This window comes from Apteryx mantelli, chromosome 1, assembly GCF_036417845.1.
Source record: "Apteryx mantelli isolate bAptMan1 chromosome 1, bAptMan1.hap1, whole genome shotgun sequence".
NCBI classification, from domain to species: domain Eukaryota; kingdom Metazoa; phylum Chordata; class Aves; order Apterygiformes; family Apterygidae; genus Apteryx; species Apteryx mantelli.
This window is the reverse complement of record NC_089978.1, coordinates 221878674-221899086: the sequence shown is the minus strand read 5'-3', so window position 1 is coordinate 221899086 and position 20413 is coordinate 221878674. Positions and strand designations below refer to the sequence as shown.

At 62.7% G+C, this 20413-nt stretch overlaps 1 protein-coding gene across 1 annotated transcript in view; it reads left to right on the top strand.

The window, feature by feature from the left end:
• Positions 1 to 572: 572 nt before the first annotated feature.
• Positions 573 to 20413, top strand: part of SND1 (staphylococcal nuclease and tudor domain containing 1) — a 149475-nt gene continuing 129634 nt past the window's right edge. Inside the window, exons 1-4 of the mRNA XM_067317608.1 lie at positions 573 to 718; positions 11218 to 11367; positions 13901 to 14021; positions 19829 to 19907. Of these exons, the coding sequence (XP_067173709.1) occupies positions 644 to 718; positions 11218 to 11367; positions 13901 to 14021; positions 19829 to 19907 (425 nt within the window). The 5' untranslated portion in view covers positions 573 to 643. The remainder of the gene's footprint in view (positions 719 to 11217; positions 11368 to 13900; positions 14022 to 19828; positions 19908 to 20413) is intronic.

Below are 20413 nucleotides of genomic sequence, written 5' to 3'. Positions count from 1 at the left end.
TCACCGGGTTTTACCAGGGACACGTGGGCAAAGGGCTGCCCGGGCTCCCGCGTGTCTCCCCTCGGGGCCGCGGGGCCGGCGGAGGCGCCGCTAAGCGCCCGCGGTGCTCGGCGCTGCACGCGGAGCGGGAGGCTGTGACGTAAGGGCTGTGACGTACGGAGGGGGCGTGGCGTTCTTCTCACCCGCCCCGCCCCCGGCCCGGCGGGGAGACACGTGGGAGCCCGGGCAACCCTTTGCCTACGTGTCCCTGGCGCCGCGTGCCCCGGAAGTCCCGCCCCCCCGCCGAGGGAGGCGGGGCGCTCCGTGACATCACCCCCGCGGCGGCCTCTCGGGCCGGCGCTGGGGCGCCGCGCGCCTCCATTGGCCGGCGCGCGGGGGGGCTGGGCGGGGCCGGCGGCGGGACCGGCCAGCGATTGGCCGGCGGCCGGGGCGGCCAGGGCAGCGCGCGCCTGCGCGGCTTGGGCGGCGGGGCGGGGCGGGACAGAGGCCCCGCCCCCCAGTGCGGCCCCGCCCCTCCCGCACGGGCCCGCCCCTCGGCTCCCTTCCGTGCTCGCGCCGCGCTCGCTCGGCTCCGTCCGCGCCCCCCCCGCTGCCGCCGCCGCCGCCGCCGCTGCTGCTCGGCCCCGTCCGCCGCCGCCCCGCCATGGCCTCCGTGTCGGCCCCCGGGCAGGGCGGCTCCGCGCCCCCCCTCGCCGTCCAGCGCGGCATCGTCAAGATGGTAAGAGCCGAGCGCCCGCGGACACCGCTCCCCCCGCCCGGTACCGGGCCGCGCCCGCCGGCCTCTTCCCTACCGGATCCCCCTCCCCCCCCGGCCCCGCGCGCGGAGCCGCGCTCCGGTGCCCTGGGCCGCCCACGTCCAGTCCTCAGCACCGGAGCCCCGGGGCCTGCCCCCCCCCACCACCGCGGCGCCGCTGCACCCCGGCCCTGTCCCGTGCACCGGGCCTCCCCCCCCCTTTCCTCCGTTAACCGGACCCTCGTCCCCAGCACCCCTTTCCCGTACACTGCTCCCTGCCACCACCCTCCCCGCACGCGGGACCCCAAATTCCCCGTCGGCAGGTTTGCGCCCAGCTCTCACCCCCCGTGGGCAGCACCCCGGCACGCTCGTTCCTGCCCCAACCGGGGGGCACCGGGGCCCGGCAGCCTCCCCCCGACCCGCTGCCGGCCCCGCCGCTGCACCCCCCCCCCCCCAAACCTGCCCGCGCTCCCTGGAGCCCCCTCGCTGCCCGGCTCCGCGCCCCCGGTTCTTCCCCCCCGCGGAGCCGGGGGACCCCGCTGCCCCCTCTCTCCCCATCCTGGCGGGCGGGGGGCCGTGCTCGGGGTCCCCCCCGCTTCCGCCTCCGTCCCGGAGCCGAGCTCTGCGGCACGTGGCGCCCCGTGCAGCGCTTTTCGGGCTGGGGTGCGAAGTGTCGCTCCTCCCGCCAGGGCCGGCTCGAAGGCCGGGGCGCCCGGGCTGGGCAGCGCTTGGGCCTCCGGCACGGGGGTGTCCTGGTCCGGAACTGGGGGGGGGGGGGGTGGATCAAGGCCTGTTCCCAGCGGGAGGCAGCGCAGGTGCTGGCGGGCTGCCGGTCCTGGCTCTGCCGCGGGCCCTCTGTTCGCACGTGGTTGTGGGGTGGCAAAGTTCTCGGGAGCCTGCCGCAAGGTCTCGCTCCGCTTCCCGCACCGGCGGCCGCGTGCGCCACTGGAGCCGGGGCCGGGGGGAGCTGTGCACCCGGAGGCAGCCCCAGCACGCTCGGCTGCGGAGTGACTGCGGGAGCCTCTTCCCTTGCCTCTGCCGCCACCGGAGCATCCTTCCCCGCCAGTGCCCCGGATCCAGCCCCCTCTGCTTTGCAGCGGCCCTCGTCCGGGGGGATGCAGGGAGTGGGAAAGCAGTGTGCTGGCGGAGAGGACCCAGCTCCGGCTGCCTGTTCCCGCCGGTGCTGCAGGCAGGGGGCCGGCGCATGGCCTTAACACCGGCACCGTGATCCCGCGTCCTCACCGGTTGGGTCGGGGCCGAGCCGTGCCAGCCAGCTCCCCGCTTTATCCTTGGCGCTGCCGGGAATTGGGGAGGGGGGAAGCGTTCTGGACCGGGCACGGCGGCAGCCTGCCAGTGCCCGTGCTCCCGCGGCGCGGATGACCCGCCGGCACAGCTCCGTGCGGCGCTGGCAGCGCTCTTCCGGCGCTCGGGCAGCGGCGTGGCACGGAAACCGCGCGAAGCGGCGGAGCGGGAGCCCCTCGGCCCCGACGGGCTTCCGTGCCATGCGTCGCTCTCGCGGAAGCTCGCCCCAGGGGGGAGGCACGGAGGAAGCATGGAAAAGCCAGTTTTTCTCGGCGGCTCGAGCCGCAGCCTGGCAGCCCCGCGGAGTCGGAGCTCTGGACTTCCTGGTTCCTCCTCTAGCGATGACGTCTCAGCTCGTTTTGCACCTCAGCTGGAGCCAGACCTGCCTCCAGGTGGAGGATTGCAAGCTCCCCCGGCAGCAGCCAGCTGCCCATGGCGTTTCTCCCCGCTTCGAGTGCGCCGGCTCCGGCGTTCCCAGGATGCTCCCGGGGAGCTAGCGGCGCAGAAGGGTTCCCGCGACCCGCTTTGCCGGCGGGCAGCGTCTCTGCAGCCACCCCGCGTCCGGAGGCTGTTGCGGAGCGGCAACCGGCAGCGCTCGGGGTCTGGGAGCGGCGCCTGGGGTCAGGCCCTGCCCGGGGAGGGGGTTAACGGACAGCGAATTTGGAGCCGGTCAAGGAAACGCCGCTTTCTGCCCGTTCCGGTGGCGTCCGCTGCCCGGCGAGGCGAGAGCAACGCGGGGACGAGCGGCGTCGGGGCCGTGGCGAGGGTTGGGTTCTTGGTGCCACTGGACGTTTGAGGACTTGGTTTTCAGCTAGCGTTAGCTTGATGAGCTGCTGTTTCCCGCTGACCGGCTGCAAGGAGCGCTTCCCGTTTCATGCTGTTTTCTTGTGCTCGTTAAACAGAACTTGGGAGTATTCGGGAGGAAAAATGTAAATCTTGTCTGACCGCTGGCGTCTCGAAGCGTCGTTATGCGGGCTCGCTTCTTGCTTCGTGCCAGCCTGACTCCGAGGGAAGCTGGGCTCCGTCCTGGCTGATGGATCTGCTGCGCGGTTTGGGGTAAGGCGTTCGGCATCTGCGGGCCGGCGGGCAGCAGTGTGCCAGAGGACAGAGGCTCCTGGGGATAAAGCGCTCCGTGACCGCGGGCCTGGGGTTTGGGGACAGTCCCCGCGTTCGCAGGATGGCTGGCGAAGTCCCAGGCGTCTCCCTGACGTTTCTCGTGGCGCCGTGGTCGTGCGGCGAGGTGGGAACCAGGCAGGACTTGCAGGAACCGACGGGGTGTGTGCAAAAGGGTTGCATCTGGTTTTATGCGGGCTTCAGCAAATGCGAAGTGTTTACAATTTTTTGCCCGCGCCTACAAGCGGGTGCTTGTGCCGGTTTTGCCGCCTGCTCTGGGTGAAGCGCTCAGAGGTGAAGCCTGGTTCGTGAACCAGCTCAGAGTGAGTAACGGCCCATCCCCAGGGCTCCAGGCCGCGATGACGCTGCTGTGAGTTCAAACCAATTAGCTCTGCTTAATTAAAAAATAGAAATCTGCTGCTTGTGGTAGTGTAAATCTGCCTGGCGAACTTTATTGCAACAGATGCGCTTGCTGGGCTGCCCGGCTTGCGGCTGCGAGCGCGTTCCTGGCGGCGCGGCGAGGAGGGACGCTGGCCCGGGCGCCGGGCTGCCCTGTGCAGCAGGGAAGGTGATGCTTTATGGGTAACTTTAGCCTAAATGCCTGACTTTAGCCAAAATGCCTTTGAGGATGCAGACGGCGTATCGGCAGCGCTGAGGATGAATCCAAGGAGCCCAGCCCCTTCCTGCGCGGAGGAAGGACCGTCTTGGTTAGGGTGATGCTTCTAGGCGAGATGCACGTTGGGAGGTGCGAGCCAGGACCCCTGGCAGGTTCCCAGGCTGCCGGAGGATTCCCTGGGCGCTGCTGTGCCTTGCAGCAGCACACGGAGCGTCCTGCGGTTCCCTCTGCTCCGTGGGGCCGTGGCGCGGTGGAGACGTGGGACTCGTTGCTGGTGAGAAGCTGCCGGGTGCAGCCCTCCTTGCAGGTGGCATCTCCTCTAGACGCGGCTCTCCCCAGCCCTTCGAGAAGGAAAGCGGCATCTCTGGGGCTTTTTTTTTCCCCTCCCCGGTCTCTCCGGTTCCCCGTTCACTTTCCAGGATGTCCTCTCGGGTGGGGTGGCCCCGAGGGACCAGCCCTGCTGCTGGCTCCTCGCCGTTGCAGGGCTCGCTGGGGGCGAGCACCTACCCCAAACCTGCTCCCTGCGGGAACGGGGCCGGCTTTCCTGGGCACCCCTGGAGACGTGGGGGTTTCTGGCTCTCTGCAGCCCGTTCCTCCGCTTCGGGACATGGGGGGCTGTCTGTGGCCAAGAGCCTGCTGACCCCATTGCACTGCCCTCGCCGAGCAAGCCGGAGCGGAGAGGGGCCCGGCAGAGCCGAGCCCGGCAGAGCGCTCCCCATCAGAGGTCACGCGGGAAAGTCGGTGGCTGTGATTCCCATTGCAACCTTTCGAACTTGGAGCTATATTTAATATTTATTTATTGCCCCTTTCTGGTGCATGTTTTCCCTGAAATCAGAGCTGCACGTGTGTAGTTTGAGAGGGACTGGAGATTGGGGAGCTGGGAGAGGGGCTCGTCCTCGTGGAGGAGCGAGGGAAGCTCAGCGTCGCAGGGCGGCTTTGCCTTGCAGGGCTTACCGAAACGTGCTCCATTTCGTGGCTGAGTTCATCCCGCTCTTCCGGTTGGTCGGCGCTGAAGAGCCTGCGCTTGTGGATGTGTCGAATGTCGTTCGTTTGTGATGCAATCCTGGGAAAATGACAGCTTTTAGCTGTCGGTAACCTGCAATCGCTGCCTGCTCCCGGGAGCCCGTTGGCACGTGGCAGCCTGGTGCGGCTCGCTCGGCTGTGAGGAATCTTTAAATCGCTGCCCGGGGGTTAACGAGCTCAATGGGGGGTTGTGCCGCTGCTCCGTGCCCTTGCCATCCCGCTGCGCCGCTCCGTGGGGCCGGAGCGGGGGGGGTCACGGGGAGTTTGGACCTGGCCGTGCTCTTGCAGGAGCATGGCTTGGAGAGCCTGCACCGCGGCAGGGCCTGCTGTCGCTATTGCCCCTCGTCCCCGGGGGTGCCACTTAAACTGTGCTTCCTTCTGGAAAGCCCGGAAGGTGTTTTTGCGCTGAGATGCGTAGCATCCGCGTGGGCGTTGTCCTGCTGGAAGCAGGAGACGGGCGGCCCTGCCCCGGATGCAAGATGGGAGACGTGAGACGGGAGCGGGTCATGCAGCGGAGGCCGGAGAGAGGCTGAGCCCGTGCAAGCAGGAATGAGCGGCAGCCGAGATATGCAGATGGTTCACAAATCTTGTTAAACTTGGTCTTTCCTCGGGGAGACTTGGGGGTTTAGGAGCTGGGGCAGAAGTGTGGGGAGTCCCAGAGGGTGCTGGGGGAAGCTGCTGGAGCTCGGATGGGCATGGAGATGCTGGCCGAGAAGCCCAGGAGGAGGTGGCAGAGGCGTCTTACGAAAACGGAGCCGTAAGACCCTCTCCTTGGCTGGAGCAGCTCTGGGTGCTTTGGAAGTCCCCCCCGTCCAACGCTGGGGAGCTGGTTAGATTTTCCTGCAAGGTCTGAACTGGGGCTCAGTCCTTCATGTGTCCATCTGCTTTTACAACACGTTTGGGACTGTAACTCGTTAGAGGTCTCTGATTTTCTGTCCAAGTATGTTCTCATTGGAGGATGGATGCACATGGAGGAGATGGGGAACGTTCTCCTGAAGGAAGGCAGGGGCCACGTGTCCCCAGAGGCCTCCTTCTCGGAGCAGATGGGACACAAGACAGAGGAAGGGGTGGCCCGATCAGCCCCTTGGGGACCATTTCATCTGCTTCCTCGAGGTGGGGACTGACCGTGACCTGGGCTGCGAGCGGATGTTCAGGGCAAGCCCATGTTCAAAGCCCTTGGGGGGACAGAGGCGAATGCAAGGGCTGGAGAGTTGGCCCGGGGACGTCCCGGCGTCCTTCCAGGGGACCCGGGGTGGGGACTGCTGGTGACCATGTTCCCTGCTTGGAGAGTCCTGGCGTGAGCCAGCGGCACTCGCAGGCTGCTGGTTTCCGACGCTCTCGATGCTTTCCCGAGTCTTTGAGCTTGTGCTGACTCTTTGAAAGAAAGCCACCTTCTTGCTCCTTGATGGCTTTCTATTGAATCCAGACCCTCGTTGCATCATCTTCCCACCCAAGACCCTCATCCACTGCGATCCCTCGCAGACGGGTAATCAAAGCGGCCGGAGCCGTTTCTGCACTTTGCGCCTGCCCAGACCCTTGCAGACAGCGGAGGTGCCACCTCGCGAGGTGGCTCCTGGAAGGTCTCCTGCTGGTGAGGAGCATCCCCACGCGTCGTCGCCGATGCGGATGGGGCTGAAGCCCCGCTCGGGTCGAGCGGGTGGTGTAAGGCACGTGGCTGGGCACGTCGGGCTCTCGGGATGGAGGCGCAAGTGGGAGCCCGGCTCGGTCTGGCTCTGCGCCTAGGCGGGCTGGAGTCGCTGAAGTATTGCGATGAAGAGTGAAGTTTCCTCGGATCTTCTGCTTGGCAGTGAAGGCAGCACTTCGCAGTGCTGCTCAGCAGAGAACGTGCTCGCGGCAAGAGCGGGCTGCCTGGCTGAAATGTCATGCCGGGTCTTTGGAAGCTGAGATGCAGGCAAACGAGATCCGCTCCCAGCACGCGGCGAGGTGATGAAAGAGCAGATGGAGAGCTGCCGCGCCGGCGAGGAGCGGGGCGGCTTCTCTGCGTTTGAGGCAGGCTCTTGGCCGTGTGCCGGCGTGTCCTGCAGCGGAGGTCACGGCCCGAACGGGAGCGCTCGCCCTCCTCGTCTCGTGGCTGCGGAGGGTTGGCAGGCTCCGTCCTCGCAGGGAAACCGTCCCGAAAGCCGGCTTGTCTGCGGCGTGCCGGGAGCTAGACTGGAAAGAGCGTGAAGCCGGAGCGCGAGCGCGGGGTTCCCCTTTCCTATCTGCTGTGCTTGCAGAGGGGAAAAATCAGGGCAACGCGAGCTGAACCCCCGTCTGCAAGTGGGATTCCTCCCGCGGGAGGACAGCCGGGACTTTGGAAATGCGCCTGAGCTTTGCTTGGCCTCCTGCAGCTGAAACGCGTGCGATTAAGCTTCTTCCCTCGGTGGCCGGATTGGGAGACGTGCGAGGGGAGCTGGCTGGGGCTCTCCCGGCAAGGTGGGAGCTGCGGCGTCTCGGACAGCCCCTGCCTCCCGGAGTGCTGCCGGAGCTCCGGCACGCAAGCTGCCGCCCCGGAAAGGGGGAGCCTGGGCCAGCTCAGTGCCGGTGGTCCTGGAGAGATCCGGGCTGTGGGTGAGCGTCTCTAGCAGTGTCCGTGCGTCAACTTTGAACGTGTCCCTGGTGGGACGCGACGGCTGCATGGCTCCGTGTGGGCTCGCGTGCGGGTGCCAAACCCCAGCCTCGCCGGATGCGCGGAGGCAGCAACAGCGTTTTCTGCGCTGGATCCCGCCAGCTATCGCAACGGGATGCGAGCGCTTTGGCGTTTGGATGCGATCGGAGCCGCGGTGGGGATTTCGGGTAGGCAGAAAGCCATTGCATATACCGAAATCCAGAGTTCTTCTGCGAGCGTTTCAACAGCATCAATCACGAGTGCGGAGAGCCAGTACCATTTTAAATGGGAACAGAGCGATCCCCGCTACGCTTGCTCTGCCTGGCAGGAAACCAAACGTAGCTTGCAGGGAAATTATAACTGGCCTTACCGATGCTGCGGTTGATAAATGGGCAGCTTGTGGCCTTGCGAAGAGACAGAACTATTGAAAAAACCTTGTTTTTTTTTCTGGGCGGGATCGTGCTGGTTACTGTAATTGAGGCAGGCACAAGGAGGAGAAGTCCAGTTTGCATCTCTGTTTTTTTTGGAGGTTTTCCCAGCAGGTTTATCTGTGTGACCCTGAAGCAGTCACTTTGCAGATATTGCTGGCCGGGCACTGCTCTGCTGCTGCTCTGCCCGTAGCTGCCTTGAGCGGAGGCCCCCGACGTTCCCGGCTGCAGGACTTTGGTCCTTGCAGCGTTGCACAAAGCACCTCGCTGGAGGGACCTGCCGGCAGCTGGCATCGCTGCGTGGCAGCGCTTCGATCGCCCTCGTGCCGCAGCCGTGCGCGAGGCGCTAGGTAGGATTGCGCCCCGAGAGCCGTGCTGGGCCGTCAGACCTCCGGGGCAGGTCAGGAGTCCCTGACGATCGCGCAGAAGCGATGCGGACCGAGCCCCATCCCGGCCGCCGGGAGTGAAATCCGTGTCGCGTCCTCAGCTCTCCCAGCGGCGCGGAGCCCGGCTGCTCACGCTGCGCTCCGGAGATCCGGGAGGCTGTGCGGGAATCTCCCCCTCCAATTTGTATTCCTGGCACTTGGAGGCAGAGCGCATCCTGAGAGCGAGGTTAAAAGCGTTTAATTCTTACATTAGTTCAAAGCCCCGGCTGTTCCCAGATGAAACGCTTGGAGTGACACTTCAAGCGCATGCGGCCGTCTCCGTTCTCCTGCGCCGCGGCGTTGCAAGGACAGGGCTAGCGTTTGGGGAGCTCCGTGGGCTTGGTTTTCTCACCGCTGGTGGTGTGAAGGAGCTTGCGGCACGTGCTGGGTCGGAGGCGTTGTCCTTCTGCTGAGCAAAACCCATCGGATGGGCTGCAGCGCCTTCCCGCCCCTGCGAAGGAGAAGCTGCGCTGCAGCCTGCTCTTTGCACCCTGCAGCCTGGGCAAAGCCGCTTTCTCCGCAGGCATTTGGCACCGCCGCTTTCCAGTGCATCCCGAATGTCTCCCGGGAGGCTGGTGTGCGGCAGCCTTGTGTGCACCGGCCGGCAGGGCCGTTGAGATGATCCCTGCTGAGGTGGGGCCGGGCACGACCAGTTCCTGGAGGAGAAGCTGCCTGTGGCATCCCCGGAGCGCAATTCCTAGTGGGCATGGTGCCGGCAGCAGCCCCGCTGGTGGATGCCCGGGGAACTGATCCAGAGCCCGAGCACCGCTGCACGGAGGTAGCTCACCCCCAGCCCCTCCGAAGCCGGCAGGGTGAGCCGGGGCTCGGCACCGCGCGCGAGACCTGGTCTGGCCGTGCTGGCTCCGGGCTTGTGCCCTCGTGGGGTCACGTAGCAGAGGGGTTGCAAAACCTTTAGCTGGTGCTATTTGAGAGGAAAAGGCTGGGCTGAGTTCTCTGGAAAACCCGCTCACGTTGCAGGGCAGTGCACTTGGCCCTTGCTTCACCTGGAGCTGGCCCTGAGCTTTTAGGGTGACCTGGTGGGTCGGTTAAACTTCTAGACGAGCATTTCAGTGCTTGCCACCTTTGAGGAGTTTATTTTACCTTTTCAGATTGTAGAAATGCTTTTGAACGTTTAGAGAAAGCATTTGGACTCTTTTACGTTTTTGCAGGGAATGATTCCAAAATACACAACTTTGGAAATTCGTCTTTTCGGCATGCTGTAAAACTTCAGCAAGCGCAGTATGGGATTTGCTTGTCATCGGTTGCTGTGAATCCTTTTGCTCTTAGCAAGGCTCAGCAGGTTAAATCCTCTGATGAATATCTTAAAGGAAATGATGATAGCTAAAATCATCTGGTCCGAGATGGTGTGACCCTCGTTCAACGCAGTGCTTGCCCGAATGCTGTAAGAAGGCTAAAAATGGAGTATCCAAGCCAGAGAGCTCAGTGCATGCAGCAGCTGCAGTACCAGAATTGCACCTCAGCACCAGACCGTTGCATTTTAGCCACCTCTATGTATTGCAACTCCTGTTTGCTGCTGTTCTTTAAGCCCCTGGCTGGGTCCTGGAGAGAAAGAAGTGAAACTGCCTGAAAGCTCGTCAGAGCTGCGTGCGGCAGAAGAGGCGCTACAGCTGCCTGCAGGCAGAAGGCAGCACGTGTATGATCTAACGCGCTGCCTGCACCCGATTCGGAAAAAGATAAGTTGCTGCGGAGCGGGGCTGAGGCGGCGTCAAGCGAGGGCGAAGGTGTCCCCCGGGAGAGGTTTTTGGAGAATTTGGGAGGGCGCTGCCCTAGCGAGAGAGGTGCCCTGCGCGCAAGGGAGGTGCAGGGCTGGGGCACGTGCCGGGCATGGAAAACAGCCCAGGAAACTTGGGTTTGCATGCTGGGTTTGTGCAAGCGCTGGAAGATGCCGAGCAGCCCAACCTGTTTGAAGCTTCTTCTCGTGCAAGCCCGCGGGGAGCGGCGCAAGCCTTGAGCGCGACGTTGCGGCTGCGCGAGCCGGTGTTCAGCGTGCGGGACGCCGTGCGAATCCCGCGTGCGCGCGACGAGCGGGCTGCTGGGGGTCGCAAGGACTTGGGTGCGCTCGCCTCCAGGTCCCGCGGTTGTCTGCCTTCCCCTCGGGGCTCCTCCGCGCTGTAAATTCGACAGGTGAAGCGGTTGCCTGGTCTGTCGGGATTTTGTGGGCATCCTTCTTGCTCCGTCGTCGGAGCCGCTCTGGATGCAGAGCGTTGGACCTGGAAGCCCCTGTCCCTTGCACGCCTGCCCTTGACAGTCCTAGTGCCGCTGTCCTGCTAGAAGGCTTTACGGTGGTAGGACGCAGGTGTGAGGCAAGCACCAGCGTTGCACCGAGGGTGTCGCGTCGCAGAAAGCGTGCTGCCCTCCTGGAAGGGCTGATGGCTCGTGGGGAAGGAGCCGGCGCTGGCTCGTGCCCTGTCCGAAGGAGAGGGTCGAAGCTTAGGCTGCTGCGGAGATGGATGCTCGGGGTTTGCTCCTGGCAGGGCAGCAGTGGCAGTCACGGGCTGTTGGTCGCCTGAATAAATCCTTGCTATGTCTGCTTGGCTCGCCGGGGCAGACAGCGTCTGCCACCACCTTTTCCACACTCGGTTCAGCCACCTCTTGTTTTTCCGGCCTCCCAGCTGCTCCCCTTCGTCACTCCCCACTGCAGCAGTTGCTGGTGTGGGGACGTGGTGGACTGTGTAGAGCCTTTGGCAGCAGCTGGCTCCTGGTGCTTGGTTGTGTTACGTTCCTGTGAGATTGAAAAAACTGGGTTTGGAGCAAAACTGGTGCTTTGCAGGACGGTTCGCTATGCAGCCGTGCTGCAGCGCGGGTGCAGAGTGCCCTGGAGGTGGGATCCCGCCGGGGGTGGGGGGTGTGAGCAGGGGTGCGTGGAAGGCGACAGCACGGCAGGGAGTCTCTTCCCTACCTGCCCCCTCTCGCGGCCGCGGCGCTAACGCCCCTCTGCCTCCCCGCAGGTGCTCTCGGGATGCGCCATCATCGTCCGCGGGCAGCCCCGCGGCGGGCCACCTCCCGAGCGGCAGATCAACCTGAGCAACATCCGCGCCGGCAACCTCGCCCGCCGCGCGGCCGCGGGGCAGCCGGATGCCAAGGACACCCCGGACGAGGTAGGTGCCTCCTCCTCCTTCTCTGAGCAGCGAGGGACGCGGTGGGTGGCCGCGAGACGCAGGGCCGGTGGCGGCCGCTCTGCAAAATAGCGCTGGCGCCCCGGCGTCGGGAGAGGAGATGGACCTGGGAGGGGGGAATGGGGGTAGTTCGCGCCGCGGAGCCCGGAGGCAGGTCTCGCCGCTCACCCGTGGCGGAGCAGCTCCCTGCTCCCTGGCTGCGCTGCAACGAGTTTCACCTCCGGTGCCTCGAGTAAATCTTCCCTGCTAATTTTCAGCCTCGGGTCTCCAGGGGAGGAGGGCCCGAAGGAGGGAAATGCATCCTAGGTGTCACTGGAGCAGGCACCTAATTGGCTTTAGATGGAGGAGCATTAATCAGAGGGCGGTTAAAAGCTTTCCTGGTGCTTTATCACGCTGGCCGAGCCAGTGTAGGCTCTGCATGCAGGACGAAAGGCTGAAGTCTGGTCGCACCCTAGCGCTTAAGGTACGGTTATCGCTCCTGACGGTTCCCTGAGCGTGGGAACTGCAGCCGAGCACAGCTCGGGGCTCCCCGTGCTCGCCTGTGGGGCTGTGCCGCGGGGCTAGCAGCGCGGGAACCTCTGCCCTCGGCTCGGGATTAGCGGCGGTCGTGGCCAACCTCCTCCTCCTCCTCCTCCTCCTCGGGCCGGTCGTGGCCGACGCTGGTGCTGACCGGCTCTTCTGAAGGCGGTCGTCGCGTTGCAACCGGAGGTGCCGCTAACGCAGCGCCTCTGCGGGGCCAAGAGGGCTCCGGCCGCCGGGGCGCCGAGCTGGGCGGGATGCATCTAGCAGCCCCCATGGCCTCCTCGGCGTGACGGGCCGTCGGGTGCCGCTTCCAGCCCGAGGTGCCTTCGGTTCAGCTTTTGCAAGAGAGGATTAAGTTTCCTAACGCGGGCCTGTCGCTGCCTGTTGCAGCAGGTGGCCGCGAGGCCCGGCCTCCCGCAGCCCGTTGCGTCCGTGGCCGCTGAGCGTGGCCGGCGTTCAGGACGCGTCTCGGCTTTGGCGATAAGGCATGTGGCTGGATGGTGTCAGGCTCAGGGGAGCCAGTGCCGACACTCGGGGCGCTGCGCTGCAGCGGGTTGTGGATGTGGAGGCGCAGAGTTTGCGTGGAGGTGGCTGTGCTCCCTTGGCCGAGACTCATCCCGTGCCCGAAGCAAGAAGACCTGGAGTGCTGCAGGTGTGTCTCCTCCTCGCTCTAGGTGAAGTGCTCCAGCCTCATCTTTTTCTCATGAAGCAAACATTTTTTCTTCCTGAGCTAACGCTCAGTTTTGGAGAACATTGCTTTGCAAAATGCCTCCCTGCCCCGCTCTGAAGCAAGCGGGGCGGTGAGATGGCATCCAAGGCCGTGCATCCCGGCTGTCCCCACGGCTGCTGGGAGTCCGTGTGGCACCAAGGAAGGGGCCCCTTAAATGGGTTTAAAGTCCTGCTCTGGACTTCAGCCTCCTCTGGCCCAGAAGGGTGGTTTTGGGGACAGACGACTCCTCTCTCGCCCTTCTACAGTGACGCACGTGGCCGGGACAGGAACAGAGATCTTCCATTAGCGAAGACCCGGAGCCACCTCCACAGAAGGGACTGGGCAGGATTCGCAGGGACTGGAGGAAGCTGGTGCTTTCGCAGCTCGCTCCGCCGGGATTTTTGGCTGCTGCAAAGACTCGGTGGAGTCCCTGGCCCTGGCCCCCGTCCTCCCGGCCCTGGGGTGCCGCAGAGCTCTCGCACGGCTCATTGCTCTGCCTGGGGAGTTTATCTCCTGCACACTGCTTCAGCCTTTAAATGTCACGCTTTCAAAAATCACGCCTGTCCGTTTTGCTGATTGTTCCATAGCACGTCACGGTCTCTCCTGCGGACGGCTTCCTCCACAGGCTGCCTCCGCCGTGGAGTGGGGCTTTCCTCTGGCTGAGCGTCTCCCTGGTCTCCAGTGGGGAGCTGGGGGCTGGCCGCCAGGCAGCCCGTCTTGTCCCGGGAGGTGGGACAGCTTGGTGGGATGTCTTCTGCTCCGTCCAGCCTCCCTGCGTCGCGGGCGGCCCTAGCTGTGCTCTGTCTGGTCCAGGAGCCTTCGTGGACTTCGGCCAGCTATTTTTGGCCGAGCTCGTGCAGACGAGGGAGCAGGGAGGAGGCTAGAGGATCCTCTTCCAACCGTGTTACAGCCTCTCTTCTCCCTGCCAGGAGCGCTTGGACAGTGTCCACTCCTGAGTGGATGTGATCCCAGCCACCCTGGGGCAGAGCCATCTGCCTAGAGGAGCGTGAGGCCTGCTGGAAAAATAAATCCCGACCCCTTCCTAGTGGGGAAGGAGGGGGAGAGCAGCATTATTTCTCTTGTGGAGTAATAGGGTCATTTCCCTTGCAAGCTCGTTAGCTGCAAACAGCCTCAAGTGCGTGTTCCTGCAGGACCGTGTTAAAATAAGGCAGCGCACACGGAAGAGTGCGTAAATTCCCCGCGGTGGCGAGGGATGCTCTCTGGGCTTCCCAGCGCTTGCTGCGTTTGACGCCCATCGGCTCACGTCGACCTCTCTCTTTGCAGCCCTGGGGCTTTCCTGCCCGCGAGTTCCTGCGCAAGAAGCTCATCGGGAAGGAGGTGTGCTTCACGGTGGAGTACAAGACCCCGCAAGGCCGGGAGTACGGGATGGTGTACCTGGGCAAAGGTGAGCGGCGGAGGGGCGCGTCCGGCACCGAAACGGCGCGGCTGGGAGCCCGCCGCGGGGCAGGCTGCACGCGAAGCCCGGAGCTGCCGCCGGAGCGGGTGGGTTGGGGCACGTGGCAGGCGACGGAGGGGCCCCGGTTTGCAGCGGGACCCGGCCTTGCGGAGGGCGGCGATGCCCCCGTGCCGTCGCAGCAGCTGTTCCCGTGCTCCCTGCTCGGGGAGCGGAGGCGGGAGTGAGCACGGGTTCCCGTCTCGGGAGCCGCGGTTGCTGTTTGCATCTCTGCACAAAGCTCCAGGCAAACCCAGGTCACGGTGCTAAGTGAATTCCCATAGATTTCCATTTGCCATCCTTTTTGTCATTATAAATCTTGTACTTGTCTTCGGCTGACTGAAGTCGCCTGAAAGGAATTAATTTACCTGTGGCCCTTAACGAGGCAGCTGAGCGCCCGAAGGCGAGCTGAGCCTGGCAGATCCAGTCATCCCAAACGTGACACGCGATACCTCTAGACAGCCTTCTCCCTGTCTCAAACCGTAAGCAATTTGGGGCAGGATGGCCTCTTCTGCGTGTTTGACCAGCTGCCAGCGCAAACGGGCTTTGGCTTTGATTAAGTCTCCTCTCGCCGCCAGCAAGACGTCGCACTGAACTCCGCTCCCGAGCTGCGGTTGCTCTGCAAGCGGCCCCGTCGCGGGAGCTCCTCTCCCGCCTGCCCGGGCAGAGCGTTCCTGCGCCGGCTCGCGTGGCTCTGCCCCGTGGGAGCCGTCTCCTCCCGCGGCGTCCCGTCCCTTCGGAGAAGCTGGCAGCGAGCGTGCCCCGTGGGGGCTGTGGTCGAGGAGGGGATGTAGCTGCTCCACACGCACCGCGAGTGCAACCGGACGAGAGCTGAGCAGGGAAACCGGCCGTTCCCCCGCACGGTGTTGAACACCTGGGAATGTGGAGAAGGAAATGCTGGAAACTGGACAGGCAGAAGTAGCTTTCCTGTCCTTCTACTGAGCCATCCCATCGGGAACAGCGTGTCCTGCCGCAGTGCCTCCGTGGAGCAGGGTGACATTTAACCTGGGGGAGGTCAGCGTGTAACGTTTGCAGATTCAGAAGGAGAAAAACGTGCAAGTTATTTTCTGCAATGTACAGGAGCTACTTTGAAGAACTGGTTTAAGATCTGGCTTGTGTGGGATGCTTAAAGTGAGACTCATGGTTGCTTTAGCATTAACCTACGGTACTGGGAAAAAAGCGCGACAGGAGCAGTGGCGAAACTGGAGCATCGATCTGCTGACACTTGCTTGCCAGGGAATGTGGGTTGTGTGCTTTCACTTGGGGAAACACCATCTCCTCCCGCGTCAGCTGGGCCCTAACAGAAGGGCCAGCCTGTGTGCTTGTGCACTGTTTCGCTGCAGCGAAAGAAAGAGCCTTATGGGAATCGACTTTGCCTGGAAATTATACTGATAGCCAAGCAGAAGAATTACTAAAAAATGGATCAAAAAGATTGCAAGGTGGAAGTGCGCGACTTGATGGAAATACGGTCCATGTTCATCCTGCCAAAGAGCAGCTCTGCTCTGCAGCAGCTGGTCGGCCCCCAGCCTGTCCTGGTGCCTGAGGTTCTTCCTCCCCAGGGGCAGAACGTGGCCCTTCCCTGTGCTGAGCTTCACGAGGTTCCTCTCTGCCCATCTCTCCAGCCTGTCGAGGTCCCTCTGGTGTATCAGCCGCTCCTCCCGGTTTTGTACCGTTTGCAAACTTGCTGAGGTTGCGCTCGGTCCCGTCACCCAGGTCATTAATGAAGATGTTAAACAGTATTGACCCCAGTATCGACCCCAGAGGCCACCACTCGTGTCCGGCCTCCGTCTGGACTTTGTGCTGCTGATCACAACCCTCTGAGCCCAGCGGTTCAGCCAGGTTTCGATTGACCTCCCTGACCGCGTGTGTAGTCTGTACTTCATCAGCATGTCTGTGAGGGTGTTGTGGGAGACGGTGTCAAAAGTCTGATTAAGGTCAAGGTAAACGATATCCAGTGCTCCCCCCTCATCCGCCAAGCCCATCGTTTCATCGTAGGCGGCTGTCAGGTTGGTTAAGCACTATTTCCCCTTCGTAAATCCACGTCGACTATTCCTGATCTCCTTCTTGTCCTTCCCGTATCAGGAAATGGTATCCAGCATCAGGTGGTTCTTCACCTTCCCAGGGACCAAGATGAGGCTGACCAACCTGTAGTTTCCTGGATCCTCCTCCTTTGCCCACTTGAAGGCTGAAATGCTGATAAATAATCTTGTCCCATCCATCATGCATGGGTGGGAGCCTAAGCGCATCCTTAATTCCCATCAGCTGGTTCCCCAGAACAGTCCGTGTCTTTTTCATCCACACTGGGCTCTGAATTGTGAACGCTGTGGGCTTCTGCTGCCAGGTTTTTCTGGGTGTGATACCAAGATGACAAGACTGCTCCTTCCCTTCCTCTCGGCTCAGGGAGAGCCTTTGGTAGCTGACCTGTGGGTTTTAATAGCCACGAAAGAAAGGAGGTGATCCACAGGGAGGAGAGGTCACTTCTGGATGCGTGGCACAAATTGCTCATGCCTCCGAGTGGCCGCGCGATACGAGGCTCGTTCGTGTGGGGACTGGCAGGCAATCAGCTCTGCCGCACGAGTGGAAAGCAAAACATCGCTGTTGACTCCTGCTTCTCCTGCTGCTGCTGATCAGTGTGTGTCTGCTTAAGCCTCTGAACACTTCGCGTCCTTCCCTGTTTTCCTCCGATCGATGCCTTCTCTGAGTTCGTCCTCCTTGATCTCTGCTCTGCAGTCTGGCTCCCTTTGCTTCTCGCCTTCAGGAAATGAGGACCGTCTCCGCAGCAGGTCCTAGCTGCCCGATGGATTCAAGCCCTGCCTGCGGATGTTGAAAGCGGCTTGGCTGGGGGTGGGAGATATGGGGGTTTATCTGCTGCGGATTCTGGGGGGCTCTGGGGCAGGGGCTCCTCGGGATGCTCATCCCCCTTGGAGAGGAGGTCTGCCCAGAAACGCTTCCGAAGGCACGTGCTGCGGTGCTCAGTGACACCAAGGGGGACGGCAGACGGGCAACGGCATTGGCTTCGCAAGTCCTGGCGGCTGCCGGTGCCATGCAGGGCGATGCCAAAGCTATTCTGTGGCAGCAGCTTAGGTAAGATTGCATCGGTGTCCTGGGCGCAGCTCTGCTGCTTCGTGACTCCTGTGCGTGCGTGAGGGTTTGTACCATCAGTTTTTGAGCCTTGGCTCTGGCTTGGATAAATAGTTGGGTGCGCTGCTTCCTCCTAAGGTGGAGAAGCTGAAAGGGTTCAGTGGAGGGTGATGGTGTCCATGCCTGGAGTCCGTGAGCTGCACGGAGAGGGGAAGGGAGCAGGGCTGGCGTAGTCTGCCCTGGAGGAGGCGAGGGGGGATCTGGCAGCAACCGCGTGAAAGGCAGGTACGAAGATGACGGAGCCAAACCCTTCTTGCTCGTGGCAGGTGATTTAACCACGGACAGCAGCCACAAACTGGCTTGAGGGTTCAGGTTGGCCAGCAGGGAAGGACTCTTTCCGGCGAGGGTATTGCTGCCCGGGGAGCTCTGTCCTTGGAGGTTTCAAAGGCAGCTGGATGCGGTCAGGGCCAACTTGACCTGGTTTGAGCAATAGTCCTGCTTGGAACGGGAAGTAGGACTAGAGATGTCCAGTGACCCATTTCCACCAGTGCTGTGGCAAGGGTGACCCCAGCTGACTTCTCATCCCTGCTGGTGCTTCCCTGCTGTGTCCCGTTGCGCTTGCTGCTTTACGGGCCTCCTCCCAACCAGCATCTCTTGCACCTCTACGTTACCCTGCTGACTTGGGAAAGTGGGGACTGTGCGGTCCTCTGGCTGCGAGAAGGTGGCCTGGAGGTCCTACCCGCTGCAGGTTGAGCAGTTCCCCAAGACCATGAATAACTAAAGTTACCACCTTACTCATTTCTGAGCCTCCAGCGCGCTTGTGGGAGGAACGTGCCTGGAACAAACTGGAAGTCCCTTGGGACGGGCGTCCCGTTCCCGACACCCCGGAGCGCCCGCCGGGCAGCTGGGTGCAAGTTTGATCTGCCGCGCAGCCCGTTCGGAGAGCTGCCGCCTCCTGGGTTTGCCAGCCTGCTCGGGGTTTGCAGCCTGTCCATCCTTCATCGGGAAGCCTGGCGTGTCTGTGCATTTATCACCAGAAGGCAGGACTTGATTGCGTTGTCTGCGACAAATAAATCTTGAACGGGGTTCTGTTGTTTAGTGACATTGCGATCGGCGGAAGTGCTCCGTTTCGGTTATCTGCAGCCTCGTCGCCTGCCACGTTGAAGATTTTTACGCGGTGCCTCCTGTGTAGGTGTCTTCCTTATTGTTAAATCCCAGCCTGTCACGCCGCTGAGGTGAGAAATGAAGCATAAAATGCTTCCTGATGAAGTTTGTCAGGGTTTAAATACAATTAATATGAAAATGCTGCGGCAGCTTCCCCAGCAGCGGTGCGGCAGATGGCTGTGGTTTGGGTGTTTCTGCTTGGCTTCGGAGGGGAGGGTGTTTGCGGATGCTCACTCGTGGCTGTGAGGACCAAGGAGAGGAGACGTGGGAAGGGTGCAGGTACGGACCGTGCCCGATAACCCCGTCCAGGCTGGCGCTCGCTTCTCCTTGAGGCTGTCGGATCGTGCGTCTTCCCAGCTGGATGGGCAGGTAGGGCCTGCCTCCCCCAGGATGCCGAGGACGTCCCCGTCACGTGGAAATGGTCCTTGTCGCTGGCTGACAGCAGGGCTCGCGTGGAGTAATGCGTGGGGGTGAGGTGCCTCCTGCTCGCTCCGCTGCCGCTCGCTGATGTGGCGTCCTGGGAGAACGCTGTTCCCGGGATGCTCGGAGCCCCGCACGGGGCTGGAGGTTCCTCGGGTCGATGCTTCTCCGACGGTTGTGTGCTGAGCTGTGCGTTGCCGGGATGCGGGCCCAGAGGGGCTGGTAACGGCGATGCTTTTGCTCCCGAACTGCTCCAGTGCTTGCCGGGGGGGGGGGGGGGAATCAATCCCCTGGAACGGGCACGAGGCATGTGCCGGTATCTGGGTTAGCAGGGTCGGAGCGCGCCTGTCGTCCTGCTGCGGAGGAGCTGTTGCCGGACGGAGAGGAGCGACCCTCCGTGCACGAGGCAGGGGCAGCTCGCCTCTGCCACGGCGTTTGCAGGATGCTGCCTTTATCGGATCTGCACGCGGTGTCCGGACCAGGGTGGGATTTGTGCTCCGAGGTCTCCCGTCCCCTCCATGCTCGGCTGTGGGGACAGCTTCCCGCTGTCTCTGCGGCCCCCCCCATCCCCACGTGCTGCTGGTGCCTGTCTCGCTCTGTTATTGGCTTCTCTGCTGAAATTGCCATATGTCACGGTACGTGTTGTGGATGCTGCGAGCCGCGGAGACCCCGAAATAGCAGCCTTCTGGAGGGTCCTGCCCTGAGCGGGGCTGCGCTGCGGTGGGAGCCTCACTCGGAGCCCCGGCACCAGCTGGGCCTGCCGGCTTGGCTCCGAAGCCCGTCTGGAGCCGGTTCAGCATCGTGCCTCATCAATCGCAACAGCGAGCGCCTAAAGCGGCGGAATTCCCAAGCCCTTCTCGGAGCGAACCGAAGTGAACGGAGCCAAGGCCGTGTTTATAATCCGTCGCGCGGCTTCGCCCTCCTGCTTGCTTGTTGTCGTTCGCTGCGACGGTCTCGCTCAGGAGCTCTTTCCGGGGACGAGGTCTGTCTGTTCCGAGCCTCCTGTTTGCACGGCGCCTCTTGCGTCGGGAGCTGCGCGCGCCATATGCTTTCTGGAAGCTCATTTCATCGAGTCTTCTCTCCTCTCTCTCCAGACACAAGCGGCGAGAACATTGCCGAGTCTCTCGTGGCGGAAGGACTGGCCTCCCGCAGGGAAGGAATCCGCGCCAATAAGTACGTATACTGTTGCGTTTCTAAATTTCCCCTGCAATTTGGGTGTTTTGGGATAGTGTAGCTCTCTAGCAATTACGTGTTTGCACCAAGAAGCAGAGTTATTGGGTTCTTGAGCTTTTATCGGAGACTGGTCCCTGCTGGTCTGCTCCTGGGCTTTCTGCGGCGCTTTAGTTCTGCGAAGCACCAGAGCTTTTGGTCCCTGGGAAATAAGCTTAGCATTGAGTCGAGGCATTTTAATTCATGCTAGACAGGTGATGTTTGTGCTCTTGTCCCACTTCCAGGTGGTGCTGTTGCTGCTAGATACCTGTGCTAGATATGCAGGGCCAAGCCTTGGAGCTGGTGCTGCTGTTTCAGCCTGTCCCCGTCAGGAATCGATAACCCTGAAGGCTTTGCTGGCTGGAGCTGGGGGGAGAAACCTGGCCTCCCCCCGCGGCGCGCTGGCATCTCCCGGGCACGGCCCGAGGCTTGGGCTATTGTGTTACAGGGGTGTGAATTGTTTTTGTGGC